This window comes from Colletotrichum godetiae, assembly GCF_030913485.1.
Source record: "Colletotrichum godetiae strain CBS 193.32 chromosome Unknown BDP55scaffold_6, whole genome shotgun sequence".
NCBI classification, from domain to species: Eukaryota; Fungi; Ascomycota; class Sordariomycetes; order Glomerellales; family Glomerellaceae; genus Colletotrichum; species Colletotrichum godetiae.
In genome coordinates, this window is record NW_026851254.1 from 1,026,086 (window position 1) to 1,047,230 (window position 21,145).

The 21,145-nt window shown below is 51.7% G+C and overlaps 6 protein-coding genes across 6 annotated transcripts; 4 read left to right on the forward strand and 2 right to left on the reverse strand.

The window, feature by feature from the left end:
• Positions 1–487: 487 nt before the first annotated feature.
• BDP55DRAFT_724949 (uncharacterized protein) lies at positions 488–743 on the reverse strand (the record flags this gene model as incomplete). The annotated part of the gene is made up of 2 exons (XM_060578958.1): positions 488–583; positions 657–743. 2 exons carry the CDS (start codon positions 741–743, stop codon positions 488–490), a joined length of 183 nt encoding a protein of 60 aa, XP_060434096.1.
• Positions 744–4,908: 4,165 nt separating this feature from the next.
• On the forward strand, positions 4,909–6,997 carry BDP55DRAFT_348414 (NCS1 nucleoside transporter). Its single transcript, XM_060566978.1, has 3 exons — positions 4,909–5,318; positions 5,376–5,592; positions 5,648–6,997. The coding sequence occupies exons 1-3, from the start codon at positions 5,073–5,075 to the stop codon at positions 6,742–6,744; spliced, it is 1,560 nt and encodes a 519-aa protein (XP_060434097.1). The 5' UTR covers positions 4,909–5,072; the 3' UTR covers positions 6,745–6,997.
• Positions 6,998–8,553: 1,556 nt separating this feature from the next.
• Positions 8,554–11,390, forward strand: BDP55DRAFT_650577 (flavin-containing amine oxidoreductase). Its single transcript, XM_060573985.1, has 5 exons — positions 8,554–9,205; positions 9,264–9,494; positions 9,553–9,732; positions 9,787–9,864; positions 9,934–11,390. Exons 1-5 carry the CDS (start codon positions 8,697–8,699, stop codon positions 11,189–11,191), a joined length of 2,256 nt encoding a protein of 751 aa, XP_060434098.1. The 5' UTR covers positions 8,554–8,696; the 3' UTR covers positions 11,192–11,390.
• Positions 11,391–12,172: 782 nt separating this feature from the next.
• Positions 12,173–12,790, forward strand: BDP55DRAFT_756044 (uncharacterized protein; the record flags this gene model as incomplete). The annotated part of the gene is made up of 1 exon (XM_060580753.1): positions 12,173–12,790. The coding sequence occupies exon 1, from the start codon at positions 12,194–12,196 to the stop codon at positions 12,788–12,790; it is 597 nt and encodes a 198-aa protein (XP_060434099.1). The 5' UTR covers positions 12,173–12,193.
• Positions 12,791–13,611: 821 nt separating this feature from the next.
• Positions 13,612–17,608, reverse strand: BDP55DRAFT_628079 (uncharacterized protein; the record flags this gene model as incomplete). Its single annotated transcript, XM_060571849.1, has 2 exons — positions 13,612–16,740; positions 16,820–17,608. 2 exons carry the CDS (start codon positions 17,606–17,608, stop codon positions 13,612–13,614), a joined length of 3,918 nt encoding a protein of 1,305 aa, XP_060434100.1.
• Positions 17,609–20,303: 2,695 nt separating this feature from the next.
• BDP55DRAFT_348664 (uncharacterized protein) lies at positions 20,304–20,787 on the forward strand. The gene is made up of 2 exons (XM_060566980.1): positions 20,304–20,552; positions 20,605–20,787. The coding sequence occupies exons 1-2, from the start codon at positions 20,425–20,427 to the stop codon at positions 20,753–20,755; spliced, it is 279 nt and encodes a 92-aa protein (XP_060434101.1). The 5' UTR covers positions 20,304–20,424; the 3' UTR covers positions 20,756–20,787.
• The last annotated feature ends 358 nt before the right edge of the window (positions 20,788–21,145 follow it).

Sequence of the window (21,145 nt, forward strand, 5' to 3'; positions counted from 1 at the left end):
AGCGGAACTCCGACCGAGTTTTCCCATTCGTCCAAAAAAAAAACTATGAAGAAGAATGTTTCCCAAGATACCCGACGAGATGCGCATAGTCAGACCAAAGTGTGGTGTATGTGCATCTGCACGTCTGTCGGCCCCGGCGCCGTCGTCCAATCCCGAATAGGCAGTCTGCTAATCCCTGAGTCCTGCAAAAAAGAAAGGGCTCCAATTTGTGGGAAACCCTAGGTTGCGCCCGTAACGCCGTATCTATCTGACATTGTTGGGGAGGGGGGCCCGTATGCGAACGCCGATATATGCATGTCGTTTTTTTTCGTAGTAGTCGACTCTGGCTTGTATGATTAGGAAGGGTGTGGTTACTCGTGGGCGGCCTTCATCGTTGTGGTCGTCGTGTTAACGTTGAACGCTTTGACGATGTTTGGTGCTTGAGGGTGTGTTGCGAAATCGTTGCGGTATGAGCTTAGATAGCTTCTGATAAAAATAAGAGTCTGCTTCAACCACTCATGACGACGACGTCGCCCTTGCAGACGCCGTATGAGCAGCAGATTTCAGGACTGGCTTTGCCGTTGAGGATGTCATCTCGCTTCCACTATATATGAAAAAGTCAGAATCTCTAGTGATATTGCGGTGGGCACCGGAGGGGTTGGGGGGAGACGACGAACATCAGGACAGGGAGATGGCCGAGCCTGGACGAAGGCGCCGAGAGAGGCAATGGCGAGAACCATGGAGAACACGGCGGGGAACTGCATTTTGTTCCTTCGGTTATGATGGAAAGGAGAACCGGCCGAGTTGGTTATGTTTGTTGTGGGTGTTTTGTCGGGAAGTTTGACTTGTCCGAGGTTTCTGATGAAATTGGGAACCCAAGTCGTCGCTTTGTTGAAGGCAGCGAAAGAGGTTGAAAGGTAGTGAGGAACACAGGGAGGAAACAAGTGGTGAGGAACGAGTAAAGAGACGGAATGGCGGGAGTGGCCAAGAGACTTCTTTATGAAGTTCAGTTAAAAACCAAGTATCTCACGGAATGCGGTGGGGTCGAGTCCTGGGTGATGACAGGGTGGGAGGAATGCTCTTTAATATAGACAAACAAAACAAGATGTACTCCGTACACGAGCATTCTGGTCTGATAGGGACGCCCATCGGAAGCTCAAGGGTGACGGCGTTAGTCCGCGCCACACCTTGCAGCTTCTTGCTCCGGCCGTTAGTCAATGCCCATCTCCCGCCCGTGACAGTCATCTGGAAGCCCGGGGGTGCCGGGGGTTCACGAGGGGCCGCCTGTCCTGGAAAGCAATTACAGATGATGGAAGGGAGAGATAGAGACGACATGTGCCTCACAATTCCTCTCAAATCGCGAGTTGGCAAGATTAACGCGCATCACTGAGACACTGCAGCTTCAAGTTTGCCAGTCGGATACACGACGCCTGGTGCCATCGGTATTGTAGCAGCCGTAATAACTTTTACCTATGAATCTGGCGGAGGAGAAGACAACATGTGTTCCGTTCTACAGAGGAGAGATTGACCGGGGGTGAAGTGCCAAGTATACAAACGAAATCGAGTCTGATGGATCAAGATCTACCAGACCGGGGCTATTGCCGGGGGACGTAGGGCGCGAACAGGAAGAGGAGGGGTTGTATCTTGTGGGTGATGGCTCGCTGGGCCGGCGACATTCAGTTGCTTTTGGCCGAGACCTTGTGAAGGGAAATAAACGCTACTGGCAATTTGTCGCGAACGAGTTCTCCAAAGTGGCTAGCGGTCGGCAGGGACCGAGAATGCTGGGAATCTGGGAAACAATGTCTGTGCCATTAGCACGAGCTGAGGGCGTGGGACTAGGACAGGGGAGGTTTGGCGCTGTTGTGGTGGGGAGCTGAGGCATACGAAGATTCTGACGAAGAAGCTGAGGCGCGGGAGACGCAGCCGGCGGGCGACTCGGGGAGGCGACATGTGGGACAGGAATAGAAACTGTGGCTGAGAGGCAACAAGACGTATGTACAAAAAACAGTTGATGACCGACTCAAGCATTCGCAAGAAGAGTAGAGTGCTGTGCAGTTAGCGAACAAGCAAACGGCCGCTGCCGTCGAAGGTGCCCAGCCTTATTGCAGCCAAAAAGCAAATGTTTGGGAAATGTCGTCCATGCTTTTTCCTGATGTGTTCATTAGGTTGAACATCAGACGATGATGAACAAGGTTCGCCGTGGCTTACTGCTGAGACCTCTGATGAGATTGCATTCAGCGGGATCGTGGGTTTCGGTGGGTAGCGTGGCTTCTCCCTCGTGTTCACGACGCAGTCCTGGTCCAACCGCCGTTTAAATCGCGCAATGGCTGGCGGGAGGCTGCTGATTCCTCTTTGTCCAACGCTGATATCGAGATTCTGGTGTCCGTTCGACTCTCGAGTCCATGCAACGAACGACCCGACCGCAAACAGTGGGGGACCAGCGCTGTGAGCGTCAGGACGACGAAAGTTGCCCCCAACAGCTTTTCTTGGCAGTCATCCGTGTTGGTGCGATTGCGATGATTGTTAGCGGCAGAAGCTTGGACGACGTTGTTAGACAGGTCCGAATCCCACGAGAGTCTGAAGGGAGCGCCCGAATGGTGTTATCGGACGATAGATTGAAGTCTCACTCCCCTGCATCCCCATGGTTCCAGGCCAACGAAATCGTAGGACAGCCCGTCGGAGTAGGCATCTGTAGCCTCGACTTGGCTCTTCCTAAACTTCTGTGCTCAGGAGTGTTGCTTCTGCTACCAGCAAGGAGTCTTGACGGCTGCCGGATTCCGCTGCACCAGTGCCAACGGTCAGTGACCACACCGTGTTCCATGTATCCGTACGGATAATTGCCAGAGTCAGACATGTCGGTTTTTGGTTGGGTTGTTTGGTGTGACCCCACGTCGTGCCGATTGTATATGGGGGTTGTGCATGTTGCGAAACGTTGCGTGGTCGACATCTTCAATTGGGTGACGCCTCGAAGACAAGATGCCAGTGACTCGTCCGTACGCTGCGTACCAAAATCTCGCGCTTTCAATGATACTCTTTGCTTTGTATCCTGGGATCTAAGCGTGTGCTGTGCAGCAGCAATTCTCGAGTAGTCAGGATTGCCCTTGTCAACAGACTAAATGAAATTCGTCAAATGCCTTCATCTGGAAGCGGAGTACACCAACACAAGCTCGAAAAGGGGTTGGAGTACGATCCAGGCCCAGGCTGGCAATGGCAATGGAATGTAAGACAATCTGAGCTGGAATTGGTCAAGATCTTGCAGGACTCCCAGACTTTCTTAGGCATGGCGTTCAAGCAGCCAGTTGAAAGCTTGGGGTACGGACAGTAGAATGCAAAGAAGTCAGTTGCTCTTGTATGTAAATACGGGCCGAACCATGACCCCGTCTGCACCTGCTTTGCCGCACGCACAGTCATTGTTTTTCGGATGAGTTGGGCGGCCCGAATTGCTCATCATGTCGAAATGTTGAAAGATGAGGAAGTCAAGCCTCAGAAAGAAGATGCTGATGGCAAAGGAAGCAAGCAGCCATCCATCTTGGAAAGAGCAGAGCGCCATTTTGCACCGCCACACGTGGCTGGTGATTTGATGCCAAGCCACGCCTTCCCTCTGCAAAAAAGCTAAGCTTTTGTGGGCACGAACCCTTGGCCGGGAGGTTGTGGGCGGCCCTTCCCTTTTTCGCGATGCACCACTCACAAGTCATAACTTGCTGTCACTGTCGGTGGTTACGACTCGCTGCCGTGTCGGCTATTGATCTTTCGGTCTCTTCCTACGGAGTAGTGGTTCCTTCAACGTCAAGTGTCGATCGAAGCAAGCACGATAAGATCTGACGGGCACCTCCTATCTCCAGACTTCGGACCCGGGCGCTCTTCAATCCTGTCACTTGTGTCTCTCCCCCATCTGGAGACCCCAAACTTCATCTCTTGCGCTAGACTCTAGTCCGCATGGAAGCCAAAGAAGATCATCACCAATCTCTCGTCTTCTCATGCTTTCGGCTCTGCGGCAGCTAGACTCGGCCCCATAGCGGACATACTGCCCTCCAACAACCAATTGCAGTCCTCCTAATCCCCTCCATCCTGGTCTATCTTATCGTTCAGATTCGTCCGCCAAGATAACGCATCTTCAGCAACCCTCGACTCTTCGATTTTACTCACCGGCCCTCTCCTATTTTGCCTCCCGTGTTGCAGGTTCACGGACTAACAGAAACCTGGACCACATACCTGGGTGGCCAATCCCTGCTTCCTGTCAGCACGGATGGTACTCTGCAACGCCTTCACTCAAGGAAACATGCCTCCTTTTTTCGAATCATGGACTGATACTTTCTGCCAGAAACTCAGTAAAAAAATAAGTTAAAAAAAGTTATAAAAAAAAAAAACCAGAGTTGTCTTAGAGAAGCACGTCAAGCCCTGACCTATGGGCCACGGCCTCCGCAACTATCGCCTGACTGCCTCCATAGTGACCAACAAGTATCCAGAATCATTGCCCATTCGAAATTCGCTATTGGGCAGATCAGCCCGGAACACCCGAACTTTGCCTCCCAGTCCTTCTTCTAGCTCACTTGAGGAGCTCCAGTTCCCCTTGCCGAACCTATCCCAAACGGCTGTCAAGTGCCGGCCTACTTCCGAACCACACCAGTCCCGCCGTCAAGGACGCGTCGGTGGGCCATCAAAGGCTCTTCAATGCCGCGGTTCTTATCTTGATCGCTCCATGTCCCCCACCTACACCAGTTTCGCGTCAGGACTTGGTGTGTGCTCTGCGAAAGCCCACGACTGAGGCTGTATCTAGACTCCAGAAATCTGGGTATTCCGCGGTCCGCCGTTTGTCGCGCCCTGATAAGGGTTCCTCCACTTTCCGCAATGAATATTACTACTCGGCTCGCCACTACCATGTTCTAACTCCTAGACTCTTCGTGGACCTCTCAGTCTCATCCCCTCACAGTTCACCAGTGCTTTGAGCATCTGCTCGTCTCTGCCGGTTTCCCGCCCACGAACGTCCACCGTCCTGTCCTCACTTTCAGTCGATATTCAGGGAAAGCAATGAGCTGTCGGTGAACTAGATCCAACCTCATCACCAACCTCACGGGAATCACCACAGTCCAAACATGGCTATATTCGAGACCAAAAGCGACATTTCGTCGACTGGCGGGGAGAAGAAGTCGGCAACCGATGTAGAGCGTGGGTACTTGGGAGATGACCACGCCGTTCACCAGGCCGATTTCGCAACCGGAACCAGCACCTACGCAAAACTGCAAAGACTGGCGGGCAAGCTTGGTGTTGAGCAGCGTGGTATCGAAAGGGTCCCCGAAGACGAACGAATCAACGATGCCGTCGCCAACGTCGGAACGTTGGTAAGTCCAGCTTGATGGCTGCGCTCATTCCAGGAACCCATCCTGACCCTTCTACAGTGGTGCTCTGCCAACATGGTAGTCTCATCTTTTGCCATTGGTGTTTTGGCTATTCCGGTTTTCAGTCTCGGCTTTGTTGATACGGCTTTGACCATCATCTTTATCAACTTTCTGGGAGTCTTGCCGGTTTGCTTCTTCTCGACCTTTGGCCCCACATTCGGTTTGCGACAAATGGTCCTGTCTCGGTACTGGTTTGGTTTTTACGCTGTCAAGCTGAGTATGTGACTGACTACCTGCCAACTCGTCATGAGTTTACTGACTGGTTTAACTAGTTGCCATATTCAACATCCTTGCCTGTCTAGGCTGGTCAGCAGTCAATACCATCGTCGGCGCTCAACTCTTCCATGCGGTCAACAACAACATGCCTGGGTGGGCCGGCATCCTCGTCATTGCCATCTCGACTCTAATGATCTGCACCTTTGGCTACAAAATCGTCCACACCTACGAGCGATTCTCCTGGATCCCTTGTGCCATCATCTTCCTCATCGTTCTCGGCGTCTTTGCGCACTCAGGCAAATTCAATAGCATGCTGCCCATGAGCACTGGCCCAGCAGAAGCGGGCTCCGTCCTCTCCTTCTCTGCCAGTGTCTACGGCTTTGCGACAGGTTGGACATCCTACGCCGCCGATTACACGTGCTACTACCCGGCGTCCACCTCCAGGATGAAGGTCTTCCTCGTCACCTTCTGCGGCCTCTTCTTCACCCTGTGCTTCACCGAGCTGCTGGGAGCCGCTGTTATGACTGCCAGCGTTACCGACCCTACGTTTTCTGACGCCTACGCCAACTCTGGAATCGGAGGTCTTTTGGCAGCCGTTCTGGTCACTAAGCTCGGTGGCTTCGGCCAGTTCTGCCTCGTCATCCTCGCACTCTCAATTATCGCCAACAACTGCCCCAACATCTACTCCGTCTCCCTCTCTCTTCAGGTTCTGTCCAGAAAGACTGAGCGTATCCCTCGATTCATCTGGGTCTTTGTCGGCACTGGTGTTTATATTGCCATCAGCATTCCGGGCTACGACCACTTCGAATCCTGGCTCGAGAACTTCATGCTCATCATCGCCTACTGGCTCGCCATCTACGAGGGAGTCAGTCTCACTGATCACGTCGTTTTCCGTCGCGGCATCAGAGGGTACGACATCAACGACTGGGATACGCCCTCGCGCCTGCCACCTGGATTTGCGGCTATTGTGGCTTTCTTGATGGGCGTCATGGGTGCCGTGCTCGGCATGTCACAAAGCTGGTTCACCGGTCCCATTGGGAAGCTTGCCGGCGGAAGCTTTGGTGGCGACATTGGCTTTGAGCTAGCCTTTTCCTTTGCGTCAGTGTCCTACATGGTGCTGCGTACAGTTGAGAAGAAGTTCTTCAAGAGATAGCCAGCTGAGCGTGCAGCGAGCAGAGTAAGTGAGTGTACGATATGGAGCTATGGCTTGTATATACTTGAAGTGTAGGCGTATATGGTGTTGGGAGGCGTCCGCTGGACCTTTGAGTTGCGACAAGTTTTTGTTTGAGGAAGAACACCCCAGACTTACCTGGGAGTTGCATATGACCACTTCATAATTGGTCTTTGATAGTAGAAGCATGCTACTGAAATTTGAATAAAACCAATCTACGAATACATTTATAAGAGTGTCGTTAACGCGGATAGCGTGCCAAGCAATTGCTTCATCTAGTTCCCGGAACTCTAAGTTTAGCTACATAATTGTGGATCAATAGTATCTGCAAGCCCATGTGAAGATGAAATTTAGACGAGCACAGTGGATTGATCAAAAATCAATTTTTCCCGCTGCGCAGTCGAAGCATGATATCTGTCGAAAGAAATGGAGCGATGGCCATGCGCGTCATATCATAGCCATCATCACCACCACCATGCCAGGTACTACTTGATGGGGATTCTAAGTCGTCGATGGGTTTGCTCAACGTAATCTCTAGCTTCCAATGCTAGAGTTACGAGACGAAAGGCTACCAGCACCGACTGGTCTTTTCCCTTTCTTCGCAGCCCCAAAACGACAAGAAATCTCAGATTGTTGTAATGAATTCGAATTTTCATCTTTCTTATCCTATTTTACCTCACGCAGACAGAGAATGTTACAATCAAGAGGTCAATATCATCTGAAAGAAAAGGGAAAAGGCGAAAAAAGTAACCCGCACCTTGGCCCTTTGCGGGAGTCGAACGCCGATTGGTTCGCACCGACAAAGTAGCAGAGGCGCGAATAAACCCGGGAAAGCTGCGCGCAGAACTAATCAGCAAACTATTTGGCTGGGTCATTGCTACCCGAGGCCCCCGGAGTCGAGAGAATCAGCGAGTTATGTGGTCTAAGTAGAACCCAGGCATGGGTTTGGGGGGGGCGCTTTGGTTGATGTATGATAACCTGAATAGGGTGGACCTGTGTCCTGAAGTAGATGATGGTCTGCGCGTGGTGAAGATTCACTGACAATGAACGTAGGTACGTAAGTTAGGTTTCTATCTACTTAAATCTATATCCTAGAAGCCGCCTGTGCCACCGTCTGTGAGCAACTTGTCTACGATCTCGAATTGCATCGTGTTCCTTGGATTAAAATCACTCTATTGAGTTGAGCGCGAGCTTAGGGCATAGTGTGAGCGCCGCACAGTAAACTGTATATCATGCTGTGTGATTTCCATTGGGACCCAGATCCGGTTGAGTTAGATACAGGGACTTGACCCTACCGACCGGATCGGACCGTCCAGGAATCCTCTCTTCGGCCCGCGAGCGCTACGGAATTTGGTCTTCACGTCCCGTTCCGCACGTTATTCTCTATGATCCCTATGTAAATGCGGGGGAGAACACAGTCTTGTCTCAGGTCAGCGTGTGATAACGTTCAGCTCAACGCCAAAGCGAGGATCGAGACCTATTCCGGCTCAGCTGAAAATACAACTGGGCCGTTGAACGGACCATCTCAGCCAGCCCAAAATGTGATGAATATGCACGCATTTTACTCGAGGATGCGGTAGTTCAAGCTCTCAGATGGCAATAGGCCAACTGTGGTGAAGCTGAGGTCTAGTTGATGCAAGCAGTCGTCTTGACGACGAGAATTGCCTAATGTTTGCGGCTTCTCCGTGCGGGGGTGTGAGACCTGTCACCTCGCGGATATGTCTACGGGGCTATGGCAGGTCATATGGGGAGGAAAACACCGAGAGGGAGATGGGCATGTTGACTAAAGTCTCACGAAGCTGAGACGACGGTGGTATAAGAATCCACAGCATCTCCCTCCTCTTCTGTCTTCAATATTTCCAACTCATTTCGAAACAAGTTGAACAAGACCACATTTCAAAGAACTTCTCAATCTTCAAAGATCAACCTTCCTCATGTCTACGAACGAGCCACAGCCCTCGGGCCCCGGAGTCTCCGTCGAGGAGTCGGCTCGTCCCAGTAATGACTCTTACAAGGCGCAATGGGCACGATACGTCGCCCGACACAAGCTTCAACGCGACCTCAAAGTCGCGTCAAGTAGAATGGAAGAGATTACTAAGCTCCCCATCTTGAAGTCGGTCTCGGCTCTCGCTGATGTCACAGAGACTGCGACTGGTGGCGGCCTGATTCCGGAGCATCACGGCAAATTCAAGGTCGGCATCGTAGGCGGAGGAGTGGCGGGGCTCTTCACGGCCCTCCTCCTTGATTGGCTCAACAAGGAGCTGGGAAAGCAGAGCGGCGAAGAAGAATACCTTGATATCGACTACGACATCCTGGAAGCCGCCGGCGAGGAACGTCTCGGCGGTAGGCTGTACACTTACAGATTCAGTGGCTCCGATGGGGGCGTTCATGACTATTACGATGTTGGGGCGATGCGTTTCCCAGAGAACGATGTCATGGACAGGTTCGTTTCTGACCCTCTGACACCAATTACGAATCACTATTGACCTACTTGCCTTTAGAACCTTCCGACTCTTCAAGTATCTTGACATTGATAAGGGGAATTTGAATGATAGAAAGAAGCCCACTGATCCACCCAAGCTCGTGCCGTATTCTCTTACGGCAGAAAAGCAGCCTATGTACTTCAACGATGTTCGCCAAGTGGGAAATCCATGGGAGTCCTCCAAGCCAACTGCCGCCAACCCGTTTAATCTCAATAACGGAGTGCCAGAGTGTGATCGTATTCCAGACTAGTCAGTTGTCGTGTCTGCCCTTCGAAAGAGTTTTTGCTGATAGTCCTCTGATCAACAGTCTATTGAAGGAGGCTCCTGGCGAGTTGTTCGAAAAGGCTATCGGAGAGTATCTTCATATCGTGCGAAGGGGTCTCGATGACCAGAAGGAAACAACGCCACCAACACCGGAAGAGGAGGAGAAGTTCTTCAACATGCTCATGCTCTCGGATCGGATGAGCGTTCGACAATTCCTTTTCTCGTACGTCGAAAATTCCCCATTATGTCTGGTAAAAGAGGCTAACACTTTCCGCAGCAACGAGAATGAAGGAAACATCCCAACAGGACCAGGCTACAACTATAGCACAGTCCAATGGATTGAGACGGCTACATTGTGAGTTTTCATTGTACCGTTGCAATCTAGTCCATAAAGTCAAAAAAGTCTGATACTCGCGCTTCTCAGTGGAACTGGTTGGTATGACCAGTCCCTGACCGAGGCTATCCTGGAGTCTCTCGACTTCAATACGCGAGACAACGAAAGCTGGTGGTGCGTCGATGGAGGCGCCCAAAGAATCGCAGACCAGATGAGGGACAGGATTGCAAAGCCTAATGCGATCAAATTCAACACACAGGTCATGGCAATCAAGTCTAACGTCCAAGTCAACTCAGTCGTCACTGCGGATATGTCTTTGAAGGTTAAAGACACCAAGACCGACAAACCCAAGGAGGATCCCAAGTACTTTACCGTATTCAACTCGACCACTCTCGGCTCCATGGACCGTATGGACCTCTCCAAGGCAGGCTTGTTCTGGGACACCAAGCAGGCAATTCGTTGTCTCGGATACGGTGCCTCGTGTAAGGTCGGCATGAAGTTCAAGACAGCCTGGTGGCGAAGAAACCCTTATAATATCACCGAAGGCGGTCTGGCTCGCACCGATCTCCCGCTCCAGGTGTGCGTCTACCCCTCGTACAACGTCGACGACCCGAATACAGAGCCCAACGTCCTCCTCGTGTCCTACACTTGGGGACAAACGGCACAGCGCATCGCAAGCCTGATTCCCTGTCGTAACGATCCTGCGGCCCAGAAGGAGCTTCGGAATGTACTTATCCACGATCTGACCCTCCTCCATGCTGATCCCGGTGTAAAAGACTCTTACAACGACACGTGGAAAACGATCTCCGAAAACCTCTCCGAGACGCACGGCTACGACTGGTACCGCGACCCATTGATGGCTGGCGCCTTTGCGTTCTTCGGGCCATGCCAGTTCTGGGACCTGTACCCAGCAATCACGAAGCCCAACTCGTTCGGCCAGCTGTACTTCATCGGAGAGGCGGCCTCGGCTCACCACGCCTGGGTCGTCGGGGCTCTGGAGAGCGTTGTGCGCGCCGTCTGGCTCATGTTTGACTGTCTACACCAGGGTAGCAAAAAGGACACGAGACCGGGCCACAAGGGATTCGCGGCGTACGAAAAGGCTATGAAGCTGTTGGAGGGGGACGGTCCCGAGAAGCTCCCCTTTTACCCTCTGCCTGCGGAACTGCCCAAGCGTTGCACAGACAGGCAGGAGACGCCGACTGACGACTTGATTGACCACCCCAAGCTTGATCACCAGAAAGAGGTCCCGATCATGTATGGCGCCGCTCTTGTTGCTCTGAGCCTGGTTGAGTCGACGTTGAATGAGTGGGCGAAGCCTGATGTCAAAGTCAAAATCAGAAAAGCTTGAATCGTTAGACAAGTACAAGAAGTAATCATTCGCGTTATCGAAGCTCTAGCATAAATGTTCGGAAATAGTGAATTTTATACGGCCGAGTGAACTTTCGGTTGAAGCGTAGAGTATGGAAATCTTGAATAACTCAATCGATCAACTGGGGAAAAGGTGATCAAGGAAAGTGGAAAGAGCTTCTTCTTCTTCTTCTTCTTCTTCTTCTTCTTCTTCTTCTTCTTCTCCAGCTATTATGGAAAGATTCTGGGCTTTAATGAATAACAACCACAACCACAACCACACGGCCCATTGCTGCAACGTAAGCCCCGAAACACACCCGTCTACTTACAACTGCTCATGAGAAATTATCAAATCTTAACCTTGCCATTTTTGCTGCGCATCGAGGCCAAGATATTGTGGGATGTGGCGGGGTTAAAACGCGGGGTGTAGACGAAGTCGGTTTCTATACGGAAATCCTCGGAAAATGTTGCAGGGTGCCACATAGCTAAAAGTTTAGGGTCACTATTTCAAACCGGCTCATCGGTACTACTGTAGTATGGGTCTTGAGAATGATTCCCATCATGAAGGGGAGATTAAAGAAACCCGACAGCCACAAAGGGAGTGAACAAGCTCTTTCGGTTTTGGTCATTGGAATCAGGAGGGTATTGATGCCATTCTGATTTCGGTCTTGTTTTGGCTGTAGGCCGGACTGAAGCGTCGAAGAGGTCAAACGTATCACGGACACAGTTAGAACAAGGACATTAGTAGAAAAAAACCCAGACGCTGGAGCGCTTAGACACTATCTTGTACAGACGCGTCTGCTTGAAGGCTTTGAGAGGCTGTGTGGAAGCACCACGGGATCTCCCTGCCAGCATTCTGACTGCCACCCCATGTCCACCGGGCTGTCTACATAGTCGGATTGTATCAGAGCTGATCCGGATCTCAATACAAATCACATCGTATGCCACTTTGAGATCTGCCTCAATTAGCTCTCGAGTCAAGAACTGCCCAATTTCCTCAAAAATGACCGACCAACCCGAGCAGTCCGAGGCCAACGAGGTCACTGAGACGGCAAGGAACACCAAGGGGCGCCGTACTGCGCACAAGAAATCTCGACGGGGTTGCATGCAGTGTAAGAAGTGCAAGGTCAAGTGCGATGAGTCACGACCCGTTTGCTTCAACTGCCTCCGGAGAGACGATGTCGACTGCAGCTTCCGGCGTCAGATCGACTCGGCCGGTGATGGTGGCACACGGACAGAAAACGCCACCACCATTGATCAAGAAGATTCATTCTTGTTCGACCTCGGCGCTCTTGCGCGTATTGGCGATGGCCGGCCCGAGTACGTGGCGAGGCAGATCGCCGTCGCGCTTAGGACAGAAGCAGCGACACACGCTCAAACCAATACAAGGCTCTCGTCTTTGGAAACAGGCCTCCAGCATGTCTCGAATAACAACAACCTGATACCTTCGCAGCCGGACCATCATGCCGAGCTCGCTCTTCTTCACCATTGGTGCACGGTCACGGCACCATGTCCATCGTGGGCTGGGTTTAGCAAGAGGAGGGGTCCCTGTGTAGAGCTTTCCGGCCGCTTTAAGATCTGGACAAAGCACAGGAGCTGAACAGTTTGATCGTTTGTGTCTTCTCGAGCTTTGGCGGTTGCTTGCCGTTAGAACCCGGGGTGTGGTGCAAAGCAGATGAAGGGGATACATCAAGGTGGAACAGGAAACCAAACCGCAGGGAGGCTTTGCGTACATTATTATCATCTTCTTTGTTACAATAAAGTAGCAAACGCGGCAAAGCGTAAGCAATGCTACTTATCTCCTGTGGTCTTCTTACCTGCGATCGCTCCTGCCTAGGCTTGAAAAGGGGGGAGGCGGCTGAGGAGTGGCAAGTCAAGTCTTCAACAGTCGGTGTCCTGGCAATAGGTCTAGGGGTTTGGAATTAGACCCAAAGTCCGATGGCAACGAGACAGTGAATTGCCAAGACTCTGAATTCAGGAGCGTCGTGTCTTGAAGTAGGTATCAGGCCGGGTTGGTGTACATGCCGTTTGTTTACGATCCAGACAGGCTGGAGAAGAATATTGAGAGAGCCATAATCTATGCAAGTACGTATATTCGGTGGATAATGCATCTGCCCTGGTAAGACGTTTTTAAGCATCCCGTCCGCGGCATGAGATATGTATGCTTTGTACTCCTGAATACGCCTGTTAAAAATGTAGACCCAAGGAAGATGCCGCCGTCACCCATAACCAAGCTCCGTATAACTTGAGGAGCTCGTCAATTACATGCCTTCTCTGAATGCAAAATGCGACCTCAATTACCTCCCCACCCATCCCAACTCATCGATCATAGCATGCTTTGTAACCGCAGAGTAGCGCTCAGTTGATGTTCGTCCGCGCTGCAGTCACCTCACTTGGTGTGCGTCATGATTGCTGTTGTTGTCAAGACTCCTCGTCGGATGAACGAAATCGAGCTGGAAGTTTCCTTTGCCTCGAACCGCGCTTGAGACCAACAATGTCGTCATCGTCATCATCTTCATCATCGGAGTCTGAACCAACGCCAGGCATCTTAAAGCTGGACTCGCTGTCATTTACCTCCAAAGGTCCCAAAACCCTCTTCTGCATCCGCCTCCTTCGGGATGATGGGGTAAGAGTGGGAGGCTCTTCATCCGAGTCCACGACTGCATCCGATTCGGTAGGCAAACGACGCGCTCTTGACACAGATGTGCGACCACCCCGAGATGCCCCGCGAGCTGTGATCGAATTCCCCTCAGTCCTCCGGCGACCTCTAGATCGCGAAGGAGTCGCGTCGATCTCTGCTTCATCTTCGTCAACGTCCATAGGATCCTCAACAGATTGAGTGAGAACAGACGTTGTAAACTTGCGTCCCCGAGCAGACCTCGAAGGTTGGCTCAGGTCAACCGAAATCGTGCCCCCCTCTATTTCAGGGTTCCGGGTAAGAAGCGGACTGGCGCGAATCTCATTTTCCACATGCTCCACCTCTGGTGGCTTTTCCACGGCAGGGCTCGGCGGACGAGGATTCTTTGGCGGGCGTCCGCGCCTCTTCTTCGGGGGCGGCGTATCATTTGCTGGCTTCTCGAGAACTGCTGAAATCTTTGCGTTTGTTTGGGAGTTGCTAATCCCGTGGGAACTGTTAGGACGTGCCCGACCACGCTTACGAGGGGTCGTTCGCGCGGAGCCATCCGCCTCTGAGTCTGACGGCATGATAGAACCCATCGATCTAACGCGTTGGATTCCGCTTCGGCGACGAGATACGGCTGGTCGCTTCCCCTTGGCTCGCCCCTCGGCATTCTCTTCCGATTCCAATGACGGATTAAAGTCCTCATCCTCATCATCACTCTTCACAACGCGCTTTCGCTTCCGGCTTGCAGGCGGTGCCACGTCAACGTCGGCCAAAGCTTCATAATCGTCTATCGTCACCTGTGGCGCCTCTTTTCGAGCTCCCGTGCGGACACTTTTCGCAATTTTCGCCGTGGCAAGTTTCTGCGCAGCTGATTTCTGCGTGCCGTTGACTCCCTTTCGGCGTCCGCCCCGGCCACGTTTGACCGGTATTATTCCTTCTTCTGCTCCAGACTCTGCATCTCCTTCAATGTCGGCCTTCTCCTTGATCATCTTCTTAGTAAGATTAGGGAAGTTTTCGCCGTAGTTGAAGAAAAGCTCCTCGCCAGCCTTGATGTTGCGTGTTGCCGAAAAGCGAATACGGTATTCGCCATTCACGTAGAGAATGCCGGGTTGAACATTGGCATTCTCTACAGCATGGTTGATGTAGCGACTGAGATTGCCGTAGATAGCAGCGTCGACCCAGATGCCTTCGTAATCTAAGAGACTGAACACATATGATGTGCTCTTCTCTACGGAGAAAGCCTCGCCGCGGCGTGCCTCTCTTCTGACCCCTTCGTCCGCCACGATGAGCTCGCCCGTGTACTCAATCACGAATTCATCCTGTGCGATGTCTTCTGCGGTGAATAAACCGTACCCACAGCCTTCCAATTGACTCTTGCCGAGAACGACAGCTTTGCTGACACCTCGTTGGATGGAGGTATTCTGGCAACCCGTCTGGAAGAGCGCGTCGTCGTGTCGGTTTTCAGGATCGGCCCGCTCAACCGCACCGCACGTTCCGCAAAGGTCTGGGTCGCATTCGCGATTTAACTGTACGCAAATGCAAGGACGGCCCTCCTTCTGTTTCTGTAAACACGTTTTGCCGCTGCCATGGCATCCGCAACCTGTGAATTTCCAAGCGCAACACTCCTCTGTGCAGCGACAGAAGCGCTCACACAAAATGTCGTTCAGTGCACATGGGCAGTCGTTCTCTTTCGAGCAAGGGCCTTCGTGATGGCATGGATCGTTGGATGGGCGGACCTTGGTGTCGTGAGAGTTTGTCTCTGCTTGCCAGTCGCCCAAAAGCATCTTTCTCTTGCGATCATACCAAGGAAAGTTTTTGGCTCTCGGTGGATCGATCGTCTCAATGGGTGGAAGCCTGATATCTAGAGATTGCAGATGGCGATGAACATCCCGACAGTCTCTGTTGAGAATCTCAGCAGTAGCGCATTGAGCCTTGACCCGGACCGTGTTATGATCCAAGATCGTGAATAAGCTGCGTAGTAAGAGAGTCTCATCTTTTGTCCATGGCTTCCCCTGCGCATCAGCACTGCCGGTACCATGGATCCGGTAGCACTGCCTTTCACACGGCGGGGGAGGCTCCAGCGGCTCTACTGGATCACTAGAAGATACCGTGCGATTTGCTGAGAACATACGCCCGTACATGCCGATGCAATCCATGGAGAAATTGCGTTTGTGGTTCTCAATGCTGTAATCTCCATGCTCGCATGAATTGCTGTAGCATATGAGACAGCCCATGACCGTGTGAGTCTCGATCCATTGCTCCAAAGAGTCCACTTTTTCGCTGTCGTCTTGTCCACCTTTTGCTGTCTTCTTCGATTCGACAATTTCGTCGACGGACTTGTCAAGCTTCAACACGTCACGGAGGAGAATCTCCTTTCCTTTAGGAGCGTCGTGGTAAAAAACCTGGTCAAACGCCTCGGTGAACACTCGTGCAGCTTTCAAAGCCCTTGGCGTGGTCGCGGCCATGTTGTCATCGCTGTGTAGGTTGACCAGACTCGTCTTTTGCTGTGGTGTGATAGCATCATCGGAATTAGAGCTTGCCATGTGGCGAATCAGGGTAGTTCGATTACAGTTGTCGATGGCGATCTTTCTGAGCCAAGAGTCCAAGAATAGTGATAGCGTCGCGGTTCTTTCCTTTTTGATAGTCCGGGCGACCCGTTGGTCACGACTGCCGAGAGTCTCGAAACCACAGCTTTTGTCCATTCTCTCCAACTCACCAAGCCAGAGATTGTAGTCTCGCTCCTCGTCAGGGTCGAGATCTCGAATGACGGGCACGAATTTGAGCATTGAGTTGGGAGACAAGACATTCTTGATGATTTCCGTATGATGAAAACGATACCTGGGCACAGCAGGCTTATCGGACTTCACGCACACTGGGAGATAGTGCGTAGCTCTGAGAGTGTCCACCTTTCTCCCACGGAAATGTTGCTTTTAAGAGGTTAGTCACGTGCATGATTTGAAAACAGTGAAGTCTTCGGGATGCCCGAAAAACAATGATTTGACTCACTTTGGCCCGGATTGTCATGGTGGTACCCGTTTGCTCAGCATCGGCTGGGGCCAGCTTTACATCGGCAAAGTAATCTATGCCGGTCTTAACGCGCGTTTCGACAGGTTTGGTAGATCTAAGAGCGTAGAGACACAGTTGCGAATGCACATTGCTGATGTCGGCTGAGTAACCCCGCAGCGAAGTAATGACTTGCCGGACATCAGAAATGTCCTTTTTCGGGGTCTGCTTCTTGGAAACGGCGGCTTGCTTGGGTGACTGATGGCTTGAGGGTCGCGTAGATGACGGCGGCGTCACCTGTTGAGACGTCTTCAACGGCGCCTCAACTCGTGGCGGTCGAGGCATCTCGCCGTTTAGACCGTCTTCCAAGTCGATTGAAGAAACCGAAGGTTGAACGGATACTGGTGGTGGCGAAGGATCCAGGACTGAGGCGGCATTGCTGGAAGCGGCGGTTGAGCCGCCGCTCGGGTCCGAAAGGCTATGCGCAAGGCCCAGAGGAAAACCCAGAGGGCCTTGACTCTCAACCTTGGTCCTGCCGAGTGGCGCGCGATCGGCATCCAATTGGTGATGAATGGAGGATCGTGATACGGGACTCGAATTGAGGGTCAGATCGATGATATCAATCTTTTCCCTAGACTCTTCTTGATCGCGGAATGGAGGCTCTGCCTGAGCGCGGTTCATGTAGTGAGTGGAGGCGGGATCGGTGTTGAGTGGGAGAAATCTGGCGTAGTCGATGTAGGGACCTTTTCGCGAAGGATGGTCCCGGTCGGACCCAGCGCGGAAGGGGGACATGTCGAAGGACACCTCAGTGATTAAGGTAAGGCAGGGGCGCAAAGAAAGCGACGGTGGCGGCGCCTTCTTTCCCCGTCACTGATGGCCTCTGCTACGTCCTCCTCACTTGCGTGCGCGAACACAGACAAAGACACGGTCGCTCACCATGCCCTCTTTCCCCGTTGTCAGCGTAAGCAAAGCCTGTAAACATTGACTATGGAAGTACCATGCTAGGCCGCCGCAATAATGAGCCGCTGGTGCAGTCAAGTCAAATAAAAAAATGGTGGGTGTTGATGGCGATGAAAAAGGGGAGTGGCGGTCCACGAAGGTCTCGAAAATGGACTTTGTGAGATGAGGTTGATGATGATGAGAGAAGATGAGATATTGTGAGACGCGTTGGTGAACTGCGAGGCTAAGCGCGTTCATGAAAGGAAAGAGTTGGAGGGAGAGATTGCAACGCACTAGGCCGAAAATGGGCCGGGGAGCAGGGATTGCACTTCGAGCAGTTCGCAATCCCGGCTCAGATATTCTTTGGCTCCCTCTTTTCCCGTGCGTTGCGGACTGTCGCTACAATTCTTTAGAGACTTGTCGACTCCCAAGTATCAGGCTCCAGATGAGAACCTTCTCTTTTGCAATCATTTTCAAGCATTCACTGAGTTTCAGTTCTTGTTTCGATACGTTGTGCCAGACTATGCTATGCTTGTTTCCACGCCTCAGGTACTTACCGAGCCGGATAACTAAGAGACTGTAGGTACTTTGTACCTATTGTCTTCAAGCGTAAAAGACACTCGAGTATGTTAACAACTTACTCAACCACCCTACCTCATACTGCACTGCTCCCCGTGGGTTTTGATTGCTTTTCACAACTCATGTATCTTGAATTCTTGAACTTGCTGGTTAAATTTGAAGTTCGACACCAGGAGGGAACCGTGCACTGGACAGACTCTAAAGCCTGCGTGTCAATTTCCGCCTGGCTTGGGTGTCTTGTAAAGAGAAGCGAAACGCAACTACGGGTACTGCGCAGATAGTTTTTCATTTATTTTCTATTTTATTTTTTACAACAGCCTTGTCTTTACTCCTCCGTATGAGGCAGGTAAAACACTCTATCAACGCATCAAACACATAGACGCAAAGAGACTCTATGTTTCCACAACTGAGGCAACTTGATTCAATCAACTCAAGAAACTAGTGCAAATACGACGAGATAGCACCATGCCAACCCTGAGGTAAAGTATTCGGCCGTGCATTGCGGCGTTCAACGTTCAAAAATGTCAACCCTGGCAATCACGCGATTGATAGCCAAATGTGATATGCTCTCTTCCATACACCCTCAGCCCTCAGTAATTTGTGCACTCAAGCACATTCCGAAGAAGAAGAAGAAGAAACAGGTTCAATTCGTCTCGAATTTCTCATAGCACGAAAGACGAAATTGCCACCCGAAGAGCGGAACTGAATGATTCAATTATGGAACAGACTACATCTTGATTTGTTTGTTTCTCTATACACATGCCCTTTCGGCGGCCTCGCTCGCTGGAGCTTACGACAGTTGATTGTGACAGGTTGACCACGTTGGTACATCTTGTTGTTGAATCGGGTGCTGGACGTTAGCTAGAAGAGATTCTCATTCTCACGACGATGCAAGAAAGCAAACGGTAAATATGTCTTATGTGAATTGCGAAGACTACTATTAATGCGGTCCTGTGCTCGACACTTTGGGTCAACAATGCCAGGTCAAACAAAGGTTTGGCAACACCATTATGCCCACCATCAAAGTTGTTCCCTCTTTTGTACGATTAAGATTGAATGAGAGCAATCTTCCTCGGTACTCACATACATAGAGACGACAATGGCTTATATATTTCAATATAGCTAGTAAGCTTATCTCGGGATTTCGAAATTTGGTGATAGATCTTCAATGGCGTGGCTAGACTTTTGACTAGAGGTTGTGAGATGGTTGATACGGTATCGAAGACGACTGTTGCTGAGTCATGCAACCAGCTATCATGGACGAGACTGGAGTACGGATGTATGTACCCCAGGCAGTAGCGTAAAACCCCTGGCAACCGGATAGGATTAATCCGGCCACGATGCTGCAAAAAACAGACAAGGTGTGTTTAGGAATTGGAAGAACGGACCAACAGGAGAGGGCGGCGCTAAGGAATGGTTCGCGCAGTCAAAAAGGAATCGATGAAATCATCGCACATTACACGGCCAAGCACAGTCGGTCTAGCCTCCAAATACCTGGAGAAGGCCGTGCCGAACCGGACGGCATCCAGCGCTAGCATCACAAACCCTGGACGACAATTTGATTTGATGAGTCGACTGGCAAGACGGAGAGTTCTGACGGCAATTTGGTTGTGTCTTGAGGAATGTCTTTCCTCATGATGTAGATTATGTTCATAGCCCGACGGTCTGCTAGGTAAGCACGTAAGGATGGTACTTGGTTTGGGCATTGAAGCAAGGGCTTTGGGCAGTGACGGTGATGGCAACTGACAGTTGATCGTCTGTCTACGGCATTTGTACTTTATCCGCGCAAATGCCCAGATGGCAGTTAAAAGGTTAAAAAAGCTAAGATGGACCAACCCATGATCCATCCCAGCCCACCTGCGTGCTGCTCAGTTCGATAGTCCAACCCCCGTCGGGACCTGCAGATGGCCTAGTAATGGGAACAGATAGGCATGGGTTGATGGGGCCTCTCTTGCAGCTTGCGTCGAAAGCTTGCTGTCTTCCTCATCCCAACTTCCCAAGTCGGTCCCCTAGAGCCCGGCCGTCCGTTTCATGAACCCACATTGGGCGAAGGGTTTTTAGAGACGGCGCCATCCCGGAGGACGATCATCATGGCTGTGCTTGGGAAATTTCAAATGGGAGACGTCTGGCCATGTCTGGTGGTTGGTCTTTGGTTCCTTTCTCCCTCCCAACCACGGCACGCCGCACGCATTGGATGGGTTCCATTGCTCGGTGTCAGGTAACTTAGCAGGGCCTCTTCTGCACTTTTCAGCTAACGTAGGCCGGGCTAGACCGCAAAGAGGGGTGACCTTGGGTAGAGCTTTGGGGGTTGTAGCTTTTGACGACAACACCGGGCTGGATTCAGCTGAAAACCACGCCGTCAATACCTGTCATGTGGGGTACTGCTCTTGTACCCGCGCAGGCCTGCAGGCACCAGGTTAGCTGGGTGACGCTGCGAACAACGCCAAAAAGTCGAGCTAAAGACACTGATGACGTCGTCAGCGCGAAAGAGGCACCGAGGGGGAGGGCCATTCAAGGGGGCAATGGGGGAGAGACGGCACACACACACACTCCCCGCCAGACCGTCACCTCTCAGCGCCTGTGTACTCCTTACGAAGTACGCGCACCTTGTCTTGTCCGTCCCGTCCAGTCGTCCATGTCTCTCTGTTTCGCCCAGCCCACCTCAAAGTCCCGTCACCTCCGCAACAAACCTCCCCTTAGACCACACCACTGGACCCTTTCCGGCGCCTACATATAAACACCCGGCCTCGCTTCATCCCCAGGCCCTCTTTGACCCGACCTCCATTTGATCTCTTCCCACTCATACCCCTT